The 24,159-nt window shown below is 54.1% G+C and overlaps 1 protein-coding gene across 18 annotated transcripts in view; it reads right to left on the bottom strand.

Annotated features, from left to right (window-relative positions):
- FAM193A (family with sequence similarity 193 member A) overlaps positions 1–24,159 on the bottom strand; it is a 150,187-nt gene that overhangs the window by 52,001 nt on the left and 74,027 nt on the right. For 10 of the 18 annotated variants that reach the window (XM_081579256.1, XM_081579268.1, XM_081579246.1 and 7 more), the window contains exons 3-7: positions 13,461–13,603; positions 13,055–13,222; positions 9,274–9,508; positions 5,346–5,470; positions 1,957–2,104 (exon numbers count right to left, since the gene is read on the bottom strand). In XM_081579256.1, the coding sequence (XP_081435382.1) occupies positions 1,957–2,104; positions 5,346–5,470; positions 9,274–9,508; positions 13,055–13,222; positions 13,461–13,603 (819 nt within the window). Of the gene's footprint in view, positions 1–1,956; positions 2,105–5,345; positions 5,471–9,273; positions 9,509–13,054; positions 13,223–13,460; positions 13,607–24,159 lie in introns of all 18 variants that reach the window. The other 8 variants (XM_081579263.1, XM_081579236.1, XM_081579275.1 and 5 more) reach the window with 2 other exon arrangements.

Raw genomic sequence — 24,159 nt, 5'->3', positions numbered from 1 at the left:
CCTGCACTGGCGGGCGGATTCTCTACCACTGAGCCAGCACAGAAGCCCCCATGCCTCATTCTTTTAAAGCCAGGATGCCGTCCTCAGATTTCTTCTGCCATCAGCCCTGACGACCAGTGTTAGCAGGGAAGGGGGCTGGCGTCTAGTCTCTGACTTTTTTTGAAGGTCCCTCCTTCACAGAGAACTGATGCCCTGATGTTAGGGTATCAGGGCTCCCCGAGCCTCCCTGCACCTTTGGATGAAGCACCACACTTAACTGCCACTGGACTTGTACGGATCACCCATTAACCAGCTCAGCAGAGCCCAATTCAAAAGCCAGGGAACTATGCACTGCAGTTCTGCTTTTTAATAACCACACACACAGACAAACTCATTTAGAACTATAAATGCAAAGGCTCGAAGGTAGGACGTCATCGAATATGACTCTGTCAGCTCACAGGTGGGCCAAAGCCTAGGAGAAGCAAAGGCCTGAATGAGGCTCAGAACCCACGTAGGGGGAGCTGGGGCCACTCCTGGTCCCCGCAGGACAGGAGTCTGAGCACCCTGAGGAGGGACCACACCCAAGGGGGGAACCTGGCCTCAGACAGCTCAGCCCGGCACTCGCTTGCAGTCCTGGTGCCCAGAGGCACGGCGGGTCCCTACACCCCACGCTCCCCCAGCCCAGAGAGCAGGCTCCTCAGAGCAGGTGGCCTGCCTGCCGGGCTGTGCTCGTCCCCTCGGCCTGACTCGGCTGCTGGCCGCCAAGCTACACGAGGCCCCCAGGGACAACTGCTGGAGGTCTGGATGGAGGGTGCCCAGGGAAGGCAGCTGGGGGGCAGCAGTTACAGCCCCCTGACGCACAGCAGCATCTGCCGAAGACATGTCAGCCCCGCCCCCACAGGGGCTGAAGCTGAGGGGTCAGGGGTCAGCGACAAGCCACAGCTGGAGAACAAGTCTCACATGAAGAAAACAAACCACCACTGCCCTCCGCGGGAACCACAGGACAGTGGACAGCGCGCCACGAGCACAGAGCAACTCCCGAGGACACACGCTAGGTGTGCAGGGGCTGCAAAGAGGCCGGGAGCGGCCGCACAGAACGAGCTGCCCCAGACAAGCCCGGCTCAGCGATGCTGAGCTCCGGAAGGCTGCCAGCGGCACTGACGGGCGGACAGCCCGACTACGCGGGGGAGGACGGGGAGAAGAACCCTCCAATGTCCTGAATGAGACAGCCCCTGTGAATAGGACGGTCCCTGAGGCTGCAAGATGCCTGGGACTCCAGGAAACACAGAGAGAGGCTAGAACAAATGGCGACCCGGGAATGTGCCAGGCCCTTCCCGTGTCCCAATCTCCAGCCTGGCTCAGGCGGCAGCGCTGAGGCCAAGGGCCACAGCAGAGGCCAGGTGGCACTGGCGGTCCGAGGCGGACACCGGACCAGTGCACACCTTCAGCCAGGACCAAGGGTGCGTCTCCCCGCAGCCTCAGAGGTGCACCCTGAGCTCCCTCCCAGCTTCCTTCACCCCTCACCCCGAACCCTTGGGAGAGCTCCGAGCCGAGCATCTCCCGGCTCCCACCACCTGGGCTGAGGCAGGCAGGCCCGTGGGGCCGCCAGCGGCAGCCGGACAGGCTGGGGCAGGAGGGCCTCTGCCCCGCCTCCCCATGCCGGACCCGCCTGCCTGGCTCAGGCCTGTGCCCCTGTTCAGACGCGGCGGCCTGGGTGGAGAAGGGGTGCTGCGGGTCCTTCGGGCCGTATGTCCCCAGGCTCTGGATGGGGAGTGTTCAGTCAATAGCTCCAGAGCGCTGGAGCAGCTCCCAGAGGCCCCACAGGCGGTGTGCGGCCGGGCGGGGGTGAGCCCGCGGGCGTGGCCGGGCGAACCCCGCTCCAAGGGCGCCCCCCCCAGCATCCGCGGGCACACCTCCGCCCCCCCCACAGTCCGCGGGCACGCCCCCCCCACCCCGCGGCAGTCCGCGGGCACCCACCTGCTCATCCACGTAGGCGTCGATCCTCTTCTGGCACTGCAGCCACTCGGCGGCCACGGCACGCAGCTCCTCCTCGGAGCGCTGGAACCGCTGCAGCAGCGCGCTGTACGTGTCCTCGCAGCAGCCGTCATGCGTGGTGGTCCCCAGCCTGCAGACAGAGGCCTGTGACTGCCCTGCCGCCACCTCCCCTCCCGAGACGGCTGGGGTCCCCACCGCGCCCTCCCCAAGCCTGCTGCCGGGTACACACAAAACCCAGGCCAGGCGCCCAGAGCCGAGTCGAAAGAAGCAGCTCAAACAAGTAACAGCTCCTGAGAAAAAAACGAGTGGTGAGGAACGCTGCCCTAAAAAGACTAAGGCCCAGAGATGCCATTTACGACGTGGGGGCTCGTAAAGTATTCTTGCCCGTTCAGACACACTGTCCCAAAGAAAACACAACATTTAATAAGAAATACAAACTTCAGGCCTGGCTTTCACATTAAGTACAACAGGAAACTCAATTCAAAAAAATACAATTACAGTTTCATTTATTCTCTATCATATCTTGTTAAGAAAGATGGTAAGACAGCAAATGAAAGAATTAACAGAAAACAAAAGAGAGACACCCAGGTCAATAGCTGGGTTTCTGAAGAAGAGCGCGGCTGGGAGCGCGGGGGAGAGGGCAGGTCATCTAAGGCAGGACGTCTTTAGAAACTGTTCATTTCCCTACTCTCTGAACACACCGACATCTGAGCCAAAATAACGGTAATAAAGACCTCCTAACAAGGACTTTCTAAATCCAAAACAACACTGTGCTCAGGAGCACAGGCTGGTATGCAGGGTTAATGATCAGTGCTGTTTACACAGCAGAACTGGAAGCTGCCCACGGGGGTCAGCGCTGCCACACCACATGGGGCTTCCCACACAGACTCTTGAGAGACACCCACCTGCTTCCGCCCAGATGCACACACACGCATTCACACATACATCTGAAATGAAAATGCTCCCACGTGAAGGAGAGCTAAGGCTATGTCATCATGTTTAAAATGCGTGTGTGTGTTGGGCGGGGGGAGGCGTGGACGCTGGAAAAAAGTCTGGAAGCAGCACCAAGTTGTTTGCGGTACTACCTCTCATCATGACTTCCTGTTTTCAGAACTTTATTTCTGAATTTCAGATTGCAATGACAACCTAATGATTTTACAATAAAAACAAACAACGTGACTGAGAAACAAGCAGGGTTCCACAGGTGCAGACAGCTCCCTCTCCCCACTGGTGACCCCTGTGTGAAGACGCACACCGTGTGGACAGGGTCCTGCGTGCTGCAGCGTCTGCATGGGTCCTGCACATCAGAGGGAGACTCAGAAACCCACGTCACTGACAAGCTGTGCAGCAAAGTGCAGGGCTGGCAGCCAGCCAGAACCAAGGCGGCCCTGCGACGCCAGGGCTCACCCCCCAGGACTGCCCTCCTAAGGCTGCGCAGGCCCCAGGACACAGGGAGCGCAGCAGCCCAGGAGGCAGCCCCGCCCGTCAGAGCCCCGCCTCCACCCTCCACTGACCCACCTTCCACGGGGGGGGGGGGGGGGGCGGCGGGCTGCCCTGCCTCCGCTACACCGCCCGAGGCCTGAGGCCCGAGGCCCAAGCCGCTCTCCTAGGCTCTGCTGCAGACCTGCCCAGAGCCAGGGGAGGGCAAAGCAGCTGTGCGGTGGGGGAGGGGTGGTCCTGGACTTCTTGAGGGCGCGGGGCACGGGGAGGGGCACTCAGAGCACAACCGGGAGGCGCAGGCCACAGTGCAGACGTGCAGACGGCAACAGGAAGCCACCCGACGGCAGAAAGTGTCCTCAGGGTCAAACAGCATCAGCGGTTCAGCAAACAGGTCATTATATCAACATTCACTCTGCAAACACACAACCAACCCCACATAACGGGCGGCGGTACCTACCATGAACAATGTCTATATGAAACAGTACGTGGTGGTGAGTGAGAAGGAAAATGACATAAAATCACTTTGGGTAAGATTATTTACTTACAAGCCTAATTAAACATTCCCTTAACAATTGATATATATTTTAAAATAAAGACCAAGTCAGGCAACAGCTACGGAAACCAGCACGAGCTAAGGTACTGCAGCGGGTTCCCGGTCCCCCGAGGGACAGCAGTCTGGCAGGGCCGCCGCTCCACCCTGAGGGCGGGCACGCTGCAGCACCCTGCCCGGCGGCCCTGCAGGACCAACGGTGCTGGCTCCTCGACAGGCAAAGTGCAAGGGGAAGCGGGCAGGGTGGCGCCCACAGACGAGAGCACCTCAAAAGGAACAGAGGTCAGTAAGTAATGGTGATGGAGTCTATCTGGGGCGACAGGAAAGTTTTGGAAATACTGGTGGTGGTCGTCCAATTATTATTAAAAATGTAATTACTGCTGCTGAATCATACACTTTAAACCAGTGAATTAATATGGTTTGTGAATTAGACCTCAATAAAGCTCTTAAAAAACACAGGCACAAGGACTCCTCTGATGGCAGAGCGGTCAGGAGTCCACCACCCAATGCGAGGGACACGGGCCCGGGGCCTCGTCCCAGAAGGTCCCGTGCGCCACTACCCCTGAGCCTGTGCTTGGCAACGAGACAGGCCACCTCGACGGGAAGCCTGCGTGCTGGCTGCAACCGACAGCTGCCCCTGCTCACCGCAGCCAGAGAGAAGCCCGAGTAGCAATGAAGACCCAGTGCGGCCAGAAATAAACAAATAAACTAAAAACCAAACCACTGAAACACAGAACCTTCCTAAATTAAGTCAGTTTCTTTAAATGAGTCAACTTTTGAGATCATCTGTATTAAAAAGAAAAAAAAAAGATACAGCAAATCAAAAAGCAGGCAAGACTATGGAAACGCACGTGAGCAGGAAGGAATAAAGACAGGGGCTTCTCCCGTCCCCATCACGAGAGCGAGGGATCCCAAGCCCGGCACTGGGACTCCGCGCTGGCACACCTGGTGGAGCTCCACCAGGAGCTACAGCGGCAGGAGAACTGAGCCCCGAGGCAGGGGGCGCGTCTGAGCGACCTGACCGGGGACCAGCCCCTCCCCTCAGCGCCCCCCCCATCAGCCCGCCTCCCTCCCCACCCAAGTGCCACAGAGGGGACCACCCCATGGCCACCGAGCAGAACCCGAGTCTTGTCAAGTAAAACACCTGGTACCGCAGCTTTCCTTTATTCAGGAGAAATCTGTGACGTTAACTCTTAAGTCGCATTAATCCTGGGTTTATTCTCAAGTTTAACTGTATTGCTCATTGGGTTTTGAGCTTTCTCCCCAAACTGCATTTTCCCCTAAGCCCTGCACTTTCCTGGCAGGAACTGCCGCAGCAGCGGTGTCCAGGCGCACACCTGCTGCGCCCCAGGGACAGGACGCGTGCGGGGAGACCGAGTACCTGATCTGCGACACCAGGGCTGGCAGGTTGCTCTGGAGGAGCGGCTCCGAGAAGACCAGGTCTTCAAAGAGGTGCTTGTTGTGCAGCTCCCACGTCACCTGGAACTTTTTCAAGTGTTCATTTTCCTAGTTAATTAAACAGATACGAGAAGACACACTGAATTACAGACTGGAAAACTGTCAGAGAGCTCGCCCCGTCCCCCCACAAACCGCGTCCCTCTGTGCAGGCCCGGAACACCGTGCTCCGAGGGGCGGCGAGTCCCTGGGCCTCCCGCCTCCTCCTGACTGACTCGGCGCAGATGCACCCAGCTGAGGGCACAGCCCAACGGCGTCTCTCACAACGGGGCCCACTGCAAGCCCCCCAGTCAAACGACTAACCGCGTACACACCCTCTGGCACCCAGGGACGATCACTTCGTGTCTGTCCAGAGAAGAGCCTGAGGTGAGTCTGACAGACCGAGAACTCCCCGCCGGCAACCCTGTGGGGGAGGTCAGCTCTTCCTCTCCCTGATGAATGTGGCCGCCTCATCCGTTCCTTTCCACAACCGCTTCACATACTCAACACCCTTCCGGCCATCAGAGCCCACGACCTCTAGAGAGAACAGGGGCCCGGGGCTCTGTTCCCGTGCCCCGCTCTGGCTGCAACCATGCCTGCATGAACTCACGTGTCTGTGGGCCACATGCACGCTACCTGCGGCGCGTCACCTCGCACCTGGGGAAACGGTCCTCCTCTGAGCCACCGACAGCCTCCACAGACTTCAGGGAGCACAGCGCTCCCGTCCCCTCTGGAGCAGTGATTCACTCCACCCACCGACTGGTCTGTTCCCACTCACTGTTTAGCCCAGCCGAGCGGAAGGGATGACACGGGGACGTCCGGACACGACCTACACGCGGACGTCCCAGCGCTCTGTGTCCTCACCACCAGGGGACGGAGGGGCTGAGAGAGCAAGGGACAGGCAGCAGCGCCCACTGCTGCCCCAGCACACACCTGCAGAACAGGGCTGAGCGCACCCGAGCCGGCTCCGCACGCGCACACAGACAAGCACGTACGCTCTGCTTTGCCTTCTGCTTTGGCCCTGTTTGCGCTCTGGAGCCACACAGAGCCTCGGCAGGGGCCCTCGAACCCTCCCCTCTGTCCGCGTTTCCAGTGTCGGTTCTCGCTGCGTGTTTTACCAAAACACTTCACACCAGTTTCTCATGCAGTGCCTCTCGGAGCCATTCCCACGCCGGAGAGCTGGGAGGGGCGAAGGCCAGGGCCTGAGAACCGAGAAGCTGGGCCCACGGCAGGGCATGAGGCTCAACCAGGCACACGGTTTGAAGACGTGCTCATGACAAGGACAGAGCCACAGATGATGCATGGAAAGCACGCACACACTTCACAGAGGCCACTCGCACAGGCGCTGCGCCAGCACGGACACAGAGACAACGCAGTGGGCTGCAGCCTGCCAGGGCCCCAGGGGACAGAGCAGAGGCCGTGCCCAGGTCACGCCCTGTCCCCGTGACAGGGAACACAGAGCAAAGGCAGCAGCTGGACGAGCGAGGGTCCCGGGAAGGGGTCTCGGAGCTGAGGGCATGCCTGGCCTGCCCGCACTCTTCGGGAAGAGGGGACAGTCCCTGCCTGCTGGTCTGAGCGCAGCCCTGAGTCATGCTGGCAGGCACGGGAGCAGAACTCTGGGTAGGGCACGTCAGCTAAAGGTGCCAAAGGTGAGGACTGATGTAGGAAGAACCTGGCATGTTTTGAGATCTGAATTTACGCTTCCAGACGAGGCATGTGAGAGAAACAGCAGACCCCACACTTGTTTCACAATCTCAGATCAACCTGGGACAGCAACGCACACCAGTGAGCAGCATATCCCGCAGCCGCACAGTAACCCTGACCTCGGGGCCGCGGGGCCCCATTCACACACCGGGCAACCTGCCCGGGCCCGAGGGGCAGCTGCTGCAGAGACTAAGTGTGGGGTGGGGGCGAGGGGGGCGGCAGCAGAGACTCAGCACGGCTGCACCCAGAGGCTGCAGGAAAGCTCTCGGCCAACCTGGGCCTGGCTCCTCCACCCAAACACTCCACCTGTCACTTCCCTGCAGAGAGCGTGGGGCTAGGAAGGAGGGCAAGCGTGTACGGTCATGTCCTAACAGAGCCTGAGAAACAGCAGGCTGGTCAAGACCCTGCTGTCCTTGAGAAGGAAGACAGGGTTCCCGACTGTTACAGCCCGGGAAGGCATCTCCTGGATGAATGGAGGCCTCATTTCAGTCCCAATTTCACTTCAACATTCACGATAATCAGAAAGCCAGTGACCTGTCTGACCCCCAGGGGCACAAGGACATTTCTCAGAAAAGTCACACTGTAAAGACACCCTCTACATCCCGACGTGGTCCACGTGCTCTGCGGCTCTGGGCCGGCAGAGGGCGCTGGCCCCGGAGAGGCGAGGCGGGGCAGCGAGCACAGAAGCAGCAGGCGGGGCGCACCGCCAGCGGACTCGCGGCGAGAACCACAAAGCCTGAGCTTTCAAGGAAAACTTACAACTCCGGAAAACTGACACTTGGCTCTGTGGCCGTGAAGCTTCTCCACGTTTACCAGTCCTTCTGAAGAGGGTCACGATGCCGGTGACAGAGGTGGTTTTCTGTACTGGGGACCGTGTTGCTTAACGTGACACAGAAGATCGTCAGGTGGATCTGTGCAACTCACTCAGGGAGCCAGCGTTTCCCAAACCATCAAGGTCTGACATTCAGAAACGACCTGAAGGGTAAGCAACCCCAGCAGACTGACGGGACAGAGTCCACTCGGTTTGGTGAGTTTCAGGCCCACCTCGCAGGCAACCGCCAAGAAGTACTCCGGCTCTGGCAGACTGTCTCAAAGAAGAATACCCACAACGAACAGAGAACTCTATGAAAATATACCTCCCCTTCCCAAATAAATACCTGTGTGAGGCCCGATTTTCTTGAAAAACTTCAACCAAAACCACCTGACAGACTGAGCACAGAGGCAGATACGAGGAAGGACGCGTCCTCCGTTCAGCCAGACGCTGAGGAGACCGTACACAGCCCTGCACACGCGGCGCCGGACGGGGTGCCCGCCCTCGATGCGCCCCCGCTCCTCTCACAGCAGCGCAGCCCGCGAGGTTCTCAGGACTCACTCCCCTGCAGGAGCGGCCAGGCCCTACTGGAGCGGTGCTTGAGGCGGCCCCTGAACCCCAGAAACCACCTGCAGGACTGGCTCGTTTTCTATTGAGGCCCATCAGTCCATCAACTTCAAAGTCACACAAAGACTCTTACGCTTAAAATCTTCAGAACTACTGGCTACTGTATTTGTTTCAAAATACAGTTTCACCACTAAGAAAACAGCTTCATTTAATAACAAAATTCGAGCGATGATGACCATCTCCGCAGACTATTAGTAAACCAAGAAAGCAAAAAGGGCCTGTTTCTCCTTCCAATCGGGAGGTGCGCCCAGGCCATTGAGGCCAGGTCCCAGGAAGTGCATCCCCACCAAATCGTCCTGCAGCCCCTGCGGTCACGGGCTTTCTGAGGTGGTTAGCGGCCAGGGAGAGCTGGCCTGTCTGTCTCCTTCACCAGGACTGGAAGACGCCCACAAGGGCCAGCATCCCCCCTGACTACGAACCCCTCCTCAGTCCAGTGCTGGACAGCTGAGCGAGGCAGGGGCCTGGCAGTCCCCACGCCCTGCCCTCCCCCAGCACGGCCGGTCCCGCAGAGACATGCCCCCCATCATCGCAAACTGTTTCCTTCACCTCACACTGTCCCCACGCTGCCCCTCCAGGCCCCAAGGTGCCCACACGATGCTCCTGCTTCCGTGCAGCAGCCAAGTCCAGAGGGACGGGAAAGAGGAGGGGAAGCAGCCCCCCAGCGCCCCCACACGTCACCCGAGGAGGGGAAGGCTGACGGGCCTGCGGCCCCCCCAAGGACATGGCGCCTCACCAGCGTGCCGAGGAAGCTGCTGATGGTGCGTGCTGCCTGGCACAGGGCGCCGTACTCCTCCAGGAGGAGGGAGATGAACTGGTGTGCCTGCGGTGGGCCCTGCAGGCCGGATGGCGGCTTCACTCTGGATGCGGCTGACAGCTGCCGCAGGAGCCGGACCTTCATTTCCAGCACGTACTCCCGCGCCTGCTGCTCCAGCCGCTGGTACAGCTGGTAGGGGTCCCGCTCGCAGAGCCTGCATGGGAGAGAGGCACACTCACCTGCAGGGCCTGCTCACAGTCACCCCCTGAACGGACGCGGCGCCCCAAGGTCATCGGGCAGACGACAGTGAGACTGGCATCCGCTGAGCGCCCCCTGTCAACCCAAGGCAACTCCGGGTCAGACGCGAGGCGGGGCGGGGGTCGCTGCACGCAGGCAGCCAGCAGGGGGCAGAGCGTGCTCAGCGGAGCCGTGCTGGGGACACCAGGAGACCCACGCGCTGACTTGGAACACTTCTGTGCTGACAGGTGAGGGGCAACCGCCCCAGAGGAGCCGCCTGGGCCGGAGGGCGGCTCGTCCTTCTTCCTAGCGGTTCAGTCTAAAGTCCAAACGGGCTGGTACTGTTCTCATCAGAGGAAACTTAAGAGACAGGATATCTCTTTTCAAATTACCCACCAAAAAACAGTGATAAGATAAAATGTGTCAGCTGAAGATCAGAGACAACAAATCAGTACATGCCCCCCAATGAGGTCACAGCGGCAAGTATCCGTTTCACGAGTTTCCTTCCTAACATGGAGACCGTCAACTTTTACAAACTTGTTCTCCAGTAACTGGCAGGACTGTGGTTAAAGACCACCGGCTTTCACTGGCACTTCTGAGGAGCCTCCAGATGGAAGCCGAAGCGGCAACCACGGGCTCCACGTAGAGCCCGTCACCAGGAGGACCACGGGGGCGCGGCACACGAGAGTAAACAGAGGAGCACGGCTCCCGGACGTGGACCACGGCTCCTGTCCCCTCTGGGCGCCACGCTGGGGCCAGAGAGGGAGAAGCCGTCGCCTATTTCACGTGTGCTTTCCAGGCAGCTCAGGGTAAAGAGTCTGCCTGCAATGCCGGAGACACAAGAGACGCAGGTTCGATCCCTGTGTCGGGAAGATCACCTGGAGAAGGGAATGGCAATTCAGGATTCTAGCCTGGAGAACTCCGCGGACAGAGGAGCCTGATGGGCTACAGTGCATGAGGTCGCCAAGAGTAAGACACGACTGAGCACATCTCACTTTTCAATCACCGCACCACACCACCTCGGTAGTGCAAGACGAGAGCCAAGCCAACACAGACCCTGCAGCCTTATTAAAGCTGTGGCCAGAGAGACAGTGAGCACCCAGGGATGCCCACCGTGGTTAGCTCAGTGCAGATCGCCGCAGTAGTTTCTAAATGTAGGATAACAAGTATAGTTTTAATTACCAGTACAGAGACTGTTCTCTGAAAGAACGCATTTCATCTCTTAAAGGAGGGTCACAGAAGACTCAAGTGACACAGGGACATCAGACCTTACAAGGGGACTGAATGCCTCCTCCTTGGCTCCCTTTGCCTGGTGGAACTGGACATGCGCTGTATTTCATTTCTTTGTCCATTTCTGTCTCTTACAAACTTAACGCATGACCATGTGGTCCTCTGACCAAGAGGCAGGAGGACAGAGACCTGTGGAAGCTCTCCTAGCCGCACATTCGACGAACACTGGCCCCGACGGCATGGCCAGAGCCACAGCACAACAGCAGTCAGCGTGACTCCAGGAGCAGGTCACACGACAAGAGAGAGGGAAGGGCGGGCTGAGGGGAAGCCCCACGGAGGCTGGGTCCGACAGTCTCTCTGAGACAGCGACCTGAAGTCTAACGCGAAGGACTGCTGCTGCTGTGAAGTCTCTCAGTCGGCTCTGACTCTCTGCGACCCCACGGACTGTAGCCCACCAGACTCCTCTGCCCGTGGAATCCTCCAGGCACTCCACTGGAGTGGACTGCCGTTCCCTTCTCCAGGGGCTCTTCTTGACCTAGGGATCCAACCCGCGTTTCCTGCATTGGCAGGCAGATTCTTTACTACTGACCCTCCAGGGAAGCCCAACGTGAAAGATGGAAGGGAGAAAAAAAATCCAAGTGACGAAAACACTCCAGACAGAGGGAAAAGCAGAAACCAGGACTGTCTGTGGCAGCATCCCAAGAACCCGTGTGGCTGGAGCGGGCTGGTGAGGACAGGGTGTGAGCACGGGGCTGGGGGAGCCGGGATGGAGCGCTGGACACAGGGCCACGGGAGGGGCAGGGGGATTCACCATCAGCTGCATGAGCCCCAGAAATGGGCCCTGCAGACACCCTTCTTGGCACGTGCTGGCATTTGAAACAACAAAGGAGAAATGTCCTCTAGACATGGAGACCACAAAAAACAGAGCACATACAAAACATGTAAAAAACATGCGACACACACACAGGCCTCAAATGGGGGCTGGAAGTTTTGCATTCTTCACAGCATGATCCATCACCAGGGCGCTGCTGTTTCTCAGACCTCAGCTACTTCCACAGCACCTTCATAACTTCTGCCACAACACCCCGTCTGCACTATTATCTGCCCAGCGTTTCAACTGTCTTCTATTTTACTTAGGCCTCTTCCTAAGCATCCATAGCTGTGAAGTTTTGGGTCTGACACACAGATTATACATATTTTCCTAATACTCACCAGGAAACCTAACTGCTAAATAAGGCATATACTGCCTGGAGCCATCTCATGTACAACAAATCACTAACTAGTTACCACAGCCCACGGCCAGTCACCACTCCTACCTCCAGAATGCACAACAAACAGGAGTTTACAGAACCTCAAAGGGACTGCAATCAAACCAGGAGAAAAAGACCAAAATGAGAGTCAATCAATTCACTGCTTTTATTTGCAACGCCTCTAAAAAAAGAAAAAAGATGGTACGAACTATGGTGGCGGTGGTGGTGGCTCAGTCGCTGTAGTAAGTCGTCTCTGATTCTTCTGACCTCATGGACTGTATGTAGCTCACCAGGCTCCTCTGTCCACGGCAAGAACTTCCCAGGCAAGAATACTCGAGTGGGTTGCCACTCCCTCCTCCAGGGGACCTTCCTCACCCAGAGATCGAACCTGTGTCTCCTGCACTGGCAGGCGGATTCTTGACCAGCTGAGTCACCTGGGAAGTCTAGGGCTGCCCTGGTGGCTCAACTGGTCAAGAATCCGCCTGCCAGGCAGTAGACCTGGGTTCGATCCCTGGGATGGGAAGATCCCCTGGAGAAGGGAACAGCTACCCACTCCAGTATTCTGGCCTGGAGAATTTCATGGACTGTATAGTCCATGGGGTCGCAAAGAGTCAGACACGACTGAGCAACTTTTTCACTTCACCTGGAAAGTGTACAAACTCTAAATAAGAATAAATTCTGTACCGTCACTGTGCACAAGGTTCCGGCTACACCCTGAGCCCCTCCCAGTGAGAAACACCCACGTGAACAGGCCAGCAGCTGGCTCCCCACGCACTGCCTGACCCCACAGAGCCTAGAGTCTCTCACCTCCTCAGGGGCGTGACAGCCTCTCCTCCACGAGGCAACAAAGCAGCAGGGCTGAGAAATGCTCCCCGCCACCCCGGGGACAGCCAGTGCCCAAACGGAGCGCTACTGCCGACCTCAATGCTAAGGAATGGCGGAACACGTCTGTTCACCAGCGTCCGGCAGACTTGGAACCGGAGCCTTTACCCGGCCCATCTGCCGCCGCTGTGTGCCTGAGGCTAACCCCGGGCAAGGCGTACCTGTCTACAAGCTCCTTTACCCCCTCCTTGTCGGGCACCAGGGACTGGTCTTGGTCGTCCGCGAGGGGGGTGCCCGCCTGCCGGTAGATGCAGCGGACGGTGTAGCGCACCTCCGACCAATAGTTCTGCAGCTGCTGGGGTTCCCGCTCTGCCTCCGCCGAAATCTCCCTGGGGACACAGGCACCGGAGCAGAGTCAGGGGGGCCGACGGGCAGGGCCGGCCAGGGACAGCCCTGTGGCCTCGGTTACCCGGCGGGTCAGGCCCCCGTCCCGCTCTCTTCCCTGTCCTCCAGCGGCGGGAGCCCCCTAGCCTCCAGGTGTGGGCCAAACCCTTCGCTGATCCGGGGAGCCCCCCACCCTCCCAGTGGTCCTCAGGGCGGGAGAGCAGGAGCAGCCCCAGGCAGTACCTGCGCTCGCTGCAGGCCTCGCAGGCACACGCGGGGTCCGTGGGCGCGGCCGCGGGCATTGGCTGAGCGCCCAGGGCGAGCCGCCCGCCACTGCCAGCCTCCGTCTGCGAGCCGAGTGGGGTGTGGAGAAGGAAGTCTTGACCCTGCTTCAGAAAGAGGAGAACAGACGTGTCATGTTAAATGTTCGTGGCCCAATTAGCCACTAACTGTTCAGGAAAACGCCTTTTACAAAAAAATGTAAAACCTGCACATTAAAAAGAAAACATTTCAACTGACAATGCGCAGGAAACTTTCTTGACATTCAAGGATTTCGCCGGGGATCAATTACTTCTTTAACCTTCTGACAGTCACATCATAACCACACGAGAACAGTCTTTTAAAAAGAGCAGTTTCCAAACCAGGGCTCAGTAATGACCTAAAGGGGTCGGATGGGGAGACAGGTGGGAGGAGATGCAAGAGTGAGGGGCATATGTATACCGACGGCTGATTCAAGTGGACGTACAGCAGAGACCAACCCGACGCTGGAGAGCTATTACCCTCCACTAAAAAGACAAAAAAGAGCAGCTCCACCCTGGGTGCCCGACTGCTGCCACCCCCCACCCCAAGTGATGCCCGCGTCACCTGAGACGGTGCTCAGCGGACACCCGGCGGCTACTCTCTGAGTCTGCCCCACGGAGCTGAGCGGGAAGCAGGCTCAGACCTCGACTCCCAGCCTGGCCAGCACAGACCCCCACCGCTCCCCTCCTGGACTCTGGTCTGAGGGCTGCGGGACCCCACGTGCAGCAGGAAGGTGCATGCGTGCTCTCCCCCAGGGCCGGCCGGCCATTGGCCAGCTCCACCCAGCACCCCGGCCATGAGCAGGGCCCCTCATCGTCCCGCCCCTGCCCCTGCAGGCCGAGTGGAGTCTCCAGACAAGCCCCACTGGCGGCAGAGCCGGGAGGACCCAGCGCAAGAAAACCCCCAACACATGGGGGGCGGTAGCCGGGGAGCCACCCCCAAGCTGAGGCAGGGCTTGCAGTCACGAAGGAACCCCCTGAAAAAGCTCCTGCCGCGTGAGAGACCCTGGGATTACTCTGGAGCAGAGGGGGGACGGAGTGTCACAGTCCCCAGCAGGCAGGCCAGTGCCAGGACTCAACTGAGTCCAGGAAAACCGCAACCTCCTACAGGCAAGGGCCGTCCGCTGCAGGCCCGTGAGGACGCTGGGGCAGGGGCCCCAGACCGCCAACAGCAGGAGTGGTGGGCAGGGGGGCAACAAGGACGCAGGACAGGCAGCCCTGGCCCCGCCCCCGACCTGCCCTGGCGACCCGAGGGGAGAAGCCCTGACCCAGATGAGACACTCGGGACTTTCTGTGGATGGGACCCAGATACCTGAAGACGAGACAATCCCTCCCCGAGAACGACCGGCAGGGCCGGGCAGGCAGCCGTGCTGGGGGAGGCAGCCATGCCTGTGCGCACACCAAGGCCACCGCCGCCACCCGGGCCTCGACGCTGCGGTGCCACGTCCACGCTCACACACCGAGGAGCCGTCCTCTGAGCTGCAGCAGGTGGTATTTGAAACACGCGCGAGGTCCTGCAGATCTCCTGCAAAGAGCTCCCCGCCATCACCAGCACTTGCAAACACCCTCCAGTCCTCCCAGCTTTCAAGGGTTCCCAGGACAAAGGTCTGCTTTTATGTGACTGTGCTGGTCCTTCCACGCAGAGCGTGATCCGCTGCGCCTGTGAATGGCTTCTGACAGCAGAAGAATACCATCAACCACGCCTCAGCAAAGATGCCCACTGGTTGGGGGGGGTGGGGCGCGGGTGAACCAGTTCTCCGCTCCAAACCCGTCGGTCTCTGCCCTGCGCCCACCGCTCCCCTGCTGTGCCCCGCCGCCAAGCCTGCCAGCTGCAGCCCCCCACTCCAGGTGTGGCCTTGGGTCCACCGCCGACCCGCAGGGCTGCCCCTCGGAGCGCGCTTCTCGGGTTGCTGGCTCCTCACTGTTCACGTTCAAGTGGGCCTGTCCACACCAGTGGAGTGCTGCTGCCCCTGATCCTGGTCACCTTGGCTAACCTCTGACGTGACAAACTGCTACCTGTCTTCCCCACGACAAGGCCTGTTCCGTGAGAGCAGGACCTTTGTGACCTGCCGGCCACTGCACACGAGTACCAGTGATGCTGCCAGGAACCCTGGGCAGACTCGGCCAAGATCCTGCGAAGTAACACTTCCTGCTGACAAGGGAGGAATCGCGCGCACAGTGACGACCTGGTGGATCCTCAAATGCACCTCCTTATAGCGTGCGTCTGAGACCGACTAACTTCAGTAACTCTGCTCCACCCAAGTCCCACGCAGTTCAAAAGATCGAGCACTTCAGCCACATAAAATGTACCATGTCCACAACCAGCACCTAAGTCAAGCGGCAGGAAAAGACGACACGTAACCAGGAGGGGCTGAACCGCTGGGTCCCCAGGAAAGGCCCCCGTGTGCGCTTTTCACCTGGGTTGTTTGGGTTTTTGCTGCTGAGTTGTATAGACACCTTGATATATTTTGGGTATTATCCCCTTATCAGATATGTGGTTTGAAAATATTTTTTCCATTCTGTAGATTTTCTTTTCACTTTCTTGATGGTTTCTTTTGCTATGTAGAAGCTTTTTAAGTTTATGTGGCCCTAGTTTTTTATTTTGTTGGTTGTGCTTTAGATGTCAAATCCAGAACTTACTTTTGAGACTTACTTTTTCAAGGAGCTTTATTTCCTAGGAGTTCCAAGGTTTCGGATCTCCCACTGACGTCTGTGGCCCACTCTGAGTTGATGTTTTTGAGTGGGGTAAGACGTGGGTCAAGCTTCATTCTTTCACGTGTGACTATCCAATCGTCCCAGAATGATTTATTGAAAAGATGGTCTTTTCCCCACAGTTCAACAATATTACCGATGAATAAATTACAATACATAACATACTAAACTATATGTTAACTGTATAGAGTGAATTAATTACATCAGTGCAAACGGGAAACTGCAGCCACCCAGACAGCACGAGAAATCTTATAAACAAAGGCAGGACACGCACACACCACTTTCATAAGGGTCAAAAACAGATAAAGATAATTTATTATCTGGAGATACACATATGGGCATTTTTAAAACGGTTTAAGAAAATAAGGGAATGATAAATATGAAAGGACAGTGGCTATCTCAGAAGCAGAGCGAAAAAAAGATGGGCAGGGAGGCGCACGATGGTCTGATTTCCAATGCTGACCGGGGCTTATTATCCCTCACGGCATGTATATTGTATACATATTCACAAAGACATCAAATATTACATAGCAAGAAATAGAATTTAAATGAAAGGCGAAACCACACCAACCCCAGCTCTTCTCTTCACCACCCCTCGGCCCTCTCGAGGCCCCCTCAGCCTCACCAGCCCTTCGGGGCTCGTCCTCTCCTCCCCTCACAGTGAAGCGCCTGAGACACCAGCCCCTCACCCATTTTTCAATCTGATTTATTTCTGGCCACGCTGGGTCTTCTCTAGTTTGCTGAGAGGGGCTACTTTTCTTTGCGGTGCATGGCTTCTCATTTCGGGGCTTCTTTTGTTGGGAGCACAGGCTTCAGCAGCTGTGGCGCGTGGGCTCAGGTGCTCTGCAGCATCTGTGATATTCCCAGACCAGGGATCGAACCCGTGTCCCCTGCACTGGCAGGCAGACTTCCAGTCATCAGCCCCTCACCGTGACTTCTCAGCTTCCCCGCCGCTGTGACTGCTCAGAGTTCAGCTGGGCCTCCGCCCCCGCCATTCCACCAGCACAGACCCAGCCCGGCTCTCTAGTTGCAGGTGTGCGGGCTTCTCAGTGCGGTGGCTTCTCTCGTTGCAGAGCGCAGGCTCCAGGGCTCGCGGGCCGCAGTAACCGAGGCTCCGGGCTCCGGAGCACAGGCTCAGCAGTTGTGGAGCGTGGGCTCAGCTGCTCCATGGCACGTGGGATCTTCCCGGATGAGGGATTGAACCTGTGTCTCCTGCACTTGAGGCCAGATTCTTTACCACTGAGCCACCAGGGAAACCTCTGAAACTGCAAATCTTGAAAATAAAACTGGGGATTCCATTTGACAGAAGTGAAGTCAAAAGATCTGGCTGACCTACAGTCAGATGGGTGGGGAGGGTCTAGCAATGTCCAGTTAACACGTTAAAAAGAGATGTCAGTTACGTCTATACCAATAAAGTTAACAGAAGAAAAATGTAAAAAATATCATTTAAATAGCATAAATAAAAGTCAAGTAATTACGAGTAAATTTTTTTTAAAGGTGCAATGGTATAACACAGAAAAATATGAAACACTTACAAAGTGGCTAAAGAGTCCATACTTAAGGGATCAGAAAACTTAATATTAGAAAGAAGTTACTTTTCCTCCTCCTGACTTGCAGTCAGTACCGTCCCGGTCAAAGCTCAACAGGGTTTTCTTCTGTGTGTGTGTCTGTGTGTCGGCGGTTGTGTCCCTGTGTGTGTGTGTGGAACTGTCAAGGTAATTTTCAGTTACAGAGAAACGGAAAGAACCAAGAATGACCAAGACAGTTTTGATGAGCACAAGGTAACAGGACTTCCTCTCTGAATACATGTGTTACAGAGCCACGGTCATCACAATCTCCACAGCACACCACGTGCTTAGTTAGAAAAGGTCAGCGCCACTTACAAGTGTCTGTGACGCTGCCAAGTCATTAACTGTATTAAATCTCAACCCTTAAGCACGTCTTTTGAATACTGAATGTGACGAAACAGGAAGTCTGCATAGAGTACTTCTGCAATGCTCCGAAGAAAAGAGCTAGACACTGAATGAGCCCCTTTGTTCTGGAAACATCAATCTGACTTGACAGAGTGCCTGACAGACCCATCTATGCGTATTGAGACTTGGATACTACCAGACATTTTCTCAAAAATGAATGAAATAAGCCTGTCTCTTCAAGGAAAACAGCTGATGCTACTTGTAGCCAGTCACAAAACTAGAGCTTTCAAGTAAAGATCAGAACTTTGGAAAACATGTGTCCATTACTGAGGGCCTGAAAGCTTATCCACATGTGGACACCTTTCTGAAGATATTGGTGGTGACAGTACCAAATTGAGTCGTAAAAAAAACCAAACAAACCTGGATGTTGAAAGGTATGCCTGTCTGGAAGCTCTCCCCTCCTGGGTAACCTATTACTGTACAAACGACCAGCGTGTGGTGCTGCACACTCACGTGTGGGCAAGAGATTCGTTCCGAGTGCTGCGGCTAACCAACAGACACTGCTGCCTGTCACAGCTGGGTGTGGTGCCAGAGAAAACCCACACTCATCTGAACAAGCGATCACATACAGCTTCCATCAAACCACCTGACACACAAGCAGATATGAGATTCCAGCTGTCTTCTATTATCCAAATGTGAAGAAGATCTGAAAAGACTGCTACTCTTACTATTTTTGTTTTGGAAATAGTTTTCATCAAAAAATATGCTATTAATCTTAACCCTGTGCTGTCCTTATTAGTCCCTTAGTCATATCCGACTCTCTTCGACCCCAGGATTGTAGCCCACCAGGATCCTCTGTCCACGGGATTCTCCAGGCAAGAATAATGGAGTGGATAGCCATGTCCTCCTCCAGGGGATGTTCTCAACCCAGGGATCGAACCCAGGTCTCCTGCATTGCAGGCAAATTACCATCTGAGCCACCAGGGAAGCCCAAGAATACTGGAGTGGGTAGCCTATCCCTTCTACAGGGGATCTTCCCAACCCAGGAATCGAACTGGGTTTCCTACATTGCAGGCGGATTCTTTACAAGCTGAGCTAACCCTATGACTCAGCAATTCCTTTGCTACATGCATATACAACACAATCTGTAAACCTGTGCTCCAGGAGCATCAGTCGAAACAGCAAAATCTGGAAAACAAACACAGTGCAGTATAAATTCACATATGTGGACAGTATGTAACTAACCAAACTGATCACACAGAACACAGCCTTGTCTACCTCAATGAAACCATGAGCCATGGCATGCAGGGCCACCCGAGACAGACGGGTCACAGTGGAGAGTTCTGACAAAACGCCATCCACTGGAGAAGGGAATGGCAAAAAACCACTTCAGGATTCCTGCCTTGAGAACCCCACAAACACTATGAAAAGGCAAAAAGATAGGAGACTGAAAGATAACTCCTCAGGTCAGTAGGTGCCCAATATGCTACTGGAGATCAGTGGAGAAACAACTCCAGAAAGAATGAAGAGACGGAGCCAAAGTGGAAACAACACCCAGCTGTGGATGTGACTGGTGCTGGAAGTCAAGTCCGATGCTAAAAAGAACAATATTTCATAGGAACCTGGAATGTTAGGTCCATGAATCAAGGTAAATTGGAAGTGGTCAAACAGGAGATGGCAAGAATGAACATCGACATTCTAGGAATCACTGAACTAAAATGGACTGCAATGGGTGAATTTAACTCAGATGACCAACATATCTACTACTGTGGGGGAGATTCCCTTAGAAGAAATGGAATAGCCATCACAGTCAACAAAAGAGTCTGAAATATAGTTCAGTTCAGTCGCATCCGACTCTTTGCGACCCCATGAATCGCAGCATGCCAGGCCTCCCTGTCCATCACCAACTCCCTGAGTCCACCCAAACCCATGTCCATCGAGTGAGTGATGCCATCCAACCATCTCATCCTCTGTCGTCTGCTTCTGCTCCTGCCCCCAATCATACCCAGCATTAGGGTCTTTTCCATTGAGTCCACTCTTCGCATGAGGCGGCCAAAGTATTGGAGTTTCAGCTTCAGCATCAGTCCTTCCAATGAACACCCAGGACTGATCTCCTTTAGGATGGACTGGCTGGATCTCCTTGCAGTCCAAGAGACTCTCAAGAGTCTTCTCCAACACCACAGTTCAAAACCATCAATTCTTCGGCGCTCAGCTTTCTTCACCGTCCAACTCTCACATCCATACATGACCACTGGAAAAACCATAGCCTTGACTAGACGGACCTTTGTTGGCAAAGTAATGTCTCTGCTTTTAAATGTGCTATCTAGGTTGGCCATAACCTTCCTTCCAAGGAGTAAGCGTCTTTTAATTTCTTGGCCGCAATCACCATCAGCAGTGATTTTGGAGCCCAAAAAAATAAAGTCTGACACTGTTTCCACTGTTTCCCCATCTATTTCCCATGAAGTGATGGGACCAGATGCCATGATCTTAGTTTTCTGAACGTTGAGCTTTAAGCCAACTTTTTCACTCTCCTCTTTCACTTTCATCAAGAGGCTCTTTAGTTCTTCTCACTTTCTGCCATAAGAGTGGTGTCATCTGCGTATCTGAGGTTATTGATATTTCTCCCGGCAATCTTGATTCCAGCGTGTGCTTCCTCCAGCCCAGCGTTTCTCATGATGTACTCTGCATATAAGTTAAATAAGCAGGGGGACAATATACAGCCTTGACGTACTCCCTTTCCTATTTGGAACTAGTCTGTTGTTCCATGTCCAGTTCTAACTGTTGCTTCCTGACCTGCATACAGGTTTCTCAAGAGAGTGATCAGATGGTCTGGTATTCCCATCTCTTTCAGAATTTTCCACAGTTTACTGTGATCCACACAGTCAAAGGCTTTGGCATAGTCAATAAAGCAGAAATAGATGTTTTTCTGGAACTCTCTTGCTTTTTCGATGATCCAGCGGATGCTGGCAATTTGATCTCTGGTTCCTCTGCCTTTTCTAAAACCAGCTTCAACATCTGGAAGTTCACGGTTCATGTATTGCTGAAGCCTGGCTTGGAGAATTTTGAGCATTACTTTACTAGTGTGTGAGATGAGTACAATTGTGCGGTCGTTTGAGCATTCTTTGGCATTGCCTTTCTTTGGGATTGGAATGAAAACTGACCTTTTCCAGTGCTGTGGCCACTGCCGAGTTTTCCAGATTTGCTGGCATATCGAGTGCAGCACTTTCACAGCATCATCTTTGAGGATTTGAAATAGCTCAACTGGAATTCCATCACCTCCACTAGCTTTGTTCGTAGTGATGCTAAGGCCCACTTGACTTCACATTCCAGGATGTCTGGCTCTAGGTGAGTGATCTCACCATTGTGATTATCTGGGTCGTGAAGATCTGTTTTGTACAGTTCTTCTGTGTATTCTTGCCACCTCTTCTTAATATCTTCTGCTTCTGTTAGGTCCATACCATTCTGTTCTTTATTGAGCCTATCTTTGCATGAAATGTTCCTTTGGTATCTCTAATTTTCTTGAAGAGATCTCTAGTCTTTCCCAATCTGTTGTTTTCCTCTATTTCTCTGCATTGATCACTGAGGAAGGCTTTCTTATCTCTCCTTGCTATTCTTTGGAACTCTGCATTCAGATGGGAGTATCTTTCCTTTTCTCCTTTGCTTTTCGCTTCTCTTCTTTTCCCAGCTATTTGTAAGGCCTCCTCAGACAGCCATTTTGCTTTTTCGCATTTCTTTTCCATGGGGATGGTCTTGATCCCTGTCTCCTGTACAATGTCATGAACCTCTGTCTATAATTCATCAGGGACTCTATCAGATCTAATCCCTTAAATCTATTTGTCACTTCCACTGTATAATCATAAGGGATTTGATCTAGGTCATACCTGAATGGTCTAGTGGTTTTCCCTACTTTCTTCAATTTAAGTCTGAATTTGGCAATAAGCAGTTCATGATCTGAGCCACAGTCTGCTCCCGGTCTTGTTTCTGCTGACTGTATAGAGCTTCTCCATCTTTGGCTGCAAAGAATATAATCAATCTGATTTCGATGTTGACCATCTGGTGATGTCCACGTGTAGAGTCTTCTCTTGTGTTGTTGGAAGAGGGTGTTTGCTATGACCAGTGCGTTCTCTTGGCAAAACTCTATTAGCCTTGGCCCTGCTTCATTCTGTACTCCAAGTCCAAATTTGCCTGTTACGCCAGGTGTTTCCTGACTTCCTACTTTTGCATTCCAGTCCCCTATAATGAAAAGGACATCTCTTTTGGGTGTTAGTTCTAAAAAGTCTTGTAGGTCTTCACAGAACCGTTCAAATTCAGCTTCTTCAGTGTTACTGGTCGGGGCATAGACTTAGATTACCGTGATATTGAATGGTTTGTCTTGGAAACGAACAGAGATCATTCTGTCGTTTTTGAGATTGCATCCAAGTACTGCATTTCGGACTCTTTTGTTGACCATGATGGCTACTCCATTTCTTCTAAGGGATTCCTGCCCACAGTAGTAGATATAATGGTCATCTGAGTTAAATTCACCCATTCCAGTCCATCTTAGTTCGCTGATTCCTAGAATGTCGACGTTCACTCTTGCATCTCCTGTTTGACCACTTCCAATGTGCCTTGATTAATGGACCTAACATTCCAGGTTCCTATGCAATATTGCTCTTTACAACATAGGACTTTGCTTCTATCACCAGTCACATCCACAGCTGGGTATAGTTTTTGCTTTGGCTCCATCCCATCATTCTTTCTGGAGTTATTTCTCCACTGATCTCCAGTAGCATACTGGGCACCTACCGACCCGGGGAGTTCATCTTTCAGTATCCTATCTTTTTGCATTTTCATACTGTTTATGGGGTTCTCCAGGCAAGAATACTGAAGTGGTTTGCCATGCCCTTCTCTAGTGGACCACATTCTGTCAGACCTCTCTACCATGACCCATCCGTCTTGGGTGGCCCCACACGGCCGTCTTGGGTGTCCCCAGACGGCATGGCTTAGTTTCATTGAGATAGACAAGGCTGTGGTCCGTGTGATCAGATTAGCTAGTTTCTGTAGTTATAGTTTCAGTGTGTCTGCCCTCTGATGCCCTCTCGCAACACCTACCGTCTTACTTGGGTTTCTCTTACCTTGGACGTGGGGTATCTCAGTAATTGCGTGCAATCTCAGAAATGGCGGAATCATCTTGGTTCGTTTCCAAGGCAAACCATTCAATAACACAGTAATTCAAGTCCATGCCCCAATCACTAATGCTAAAGAGGCTGAACAGTTCTATGAAGACCTACAAGACCTCTGAGAACTAACACCAAAAAAAGATGCCCTTTCCAACACAGGGGACTGGAATGCCAAAGTAGGAAGTCAGTTAACACCTGGAGTAACAGGCAAGTCTGGTCTTGGAGTACAGAATGAAGCAGGGCAAAAGCTAACAGAGTTTTGCCAAGAGAATGCACTGGTCATAGCAAACACCCTCTTCCAACAACACAAGAGAAGACTCTACACATGGACATCACCAGATGGTCAACACCAAAATCAGATTGATTATATTCTTTGCAGTCAAAGATGGAGAAGCTCTATACAGTCAGCAAAAACAAGACAGGGTGATGACTGTGGCTCAGATCATGAACTCCTTATTGCAAAATTCAAATTTAAACTGAAGAAAGTAGGGAAAACCACTAGACCATTCAGGTATGACCTAAATCAAATCCCTTATGATTATGCAGTGACAGTGACAAATAGATTCAAGGGATTAGATCTGATAGACAGAGTGCCTGATGAACCATGGATGGAGGTTCATGACATTGTACAGGAGACAGTGATCAAGACCATCCCCAAGAAAAAGAAATGAAAACAGGCAAAATGGTTGTCTCAGGAGGCCTTACAAACAGCTGAGAAAAGAAGAGAAGCAAAAGTCAAAGGAGAAAAGGAAAGATATATTTACTTGAATGCAGAGTTCCAAAGAAAAGCAAGGAGAGATAAGAAAGTCTTCCTAAGTGAACAATGCAAAGAAACAGAGGAAAATAAAAGAATGGGAAA

The sequence above is a fragment of the Giraffa tippelskirchi genome, chromosome 1 (genome assembly GCF_054371585.1).
Source record: "Giraffa tippelskirchi isolate mGirTip1 chromosome 1, T2T-mGirTip1v1.2.pri, whole genome shotgun sequence".
NCBI classification, from domain to species: Eukaryota; Metazoa; Chordata; class Mammalia; order Artiodactyla; family Giraffidae; genus Giraffa; species Giraffa tippelskirchi.
Note: the sequence above shows the minus strand (reverse complement) of the source record. Positions and strands in the feature narration are given on the sequence as shown.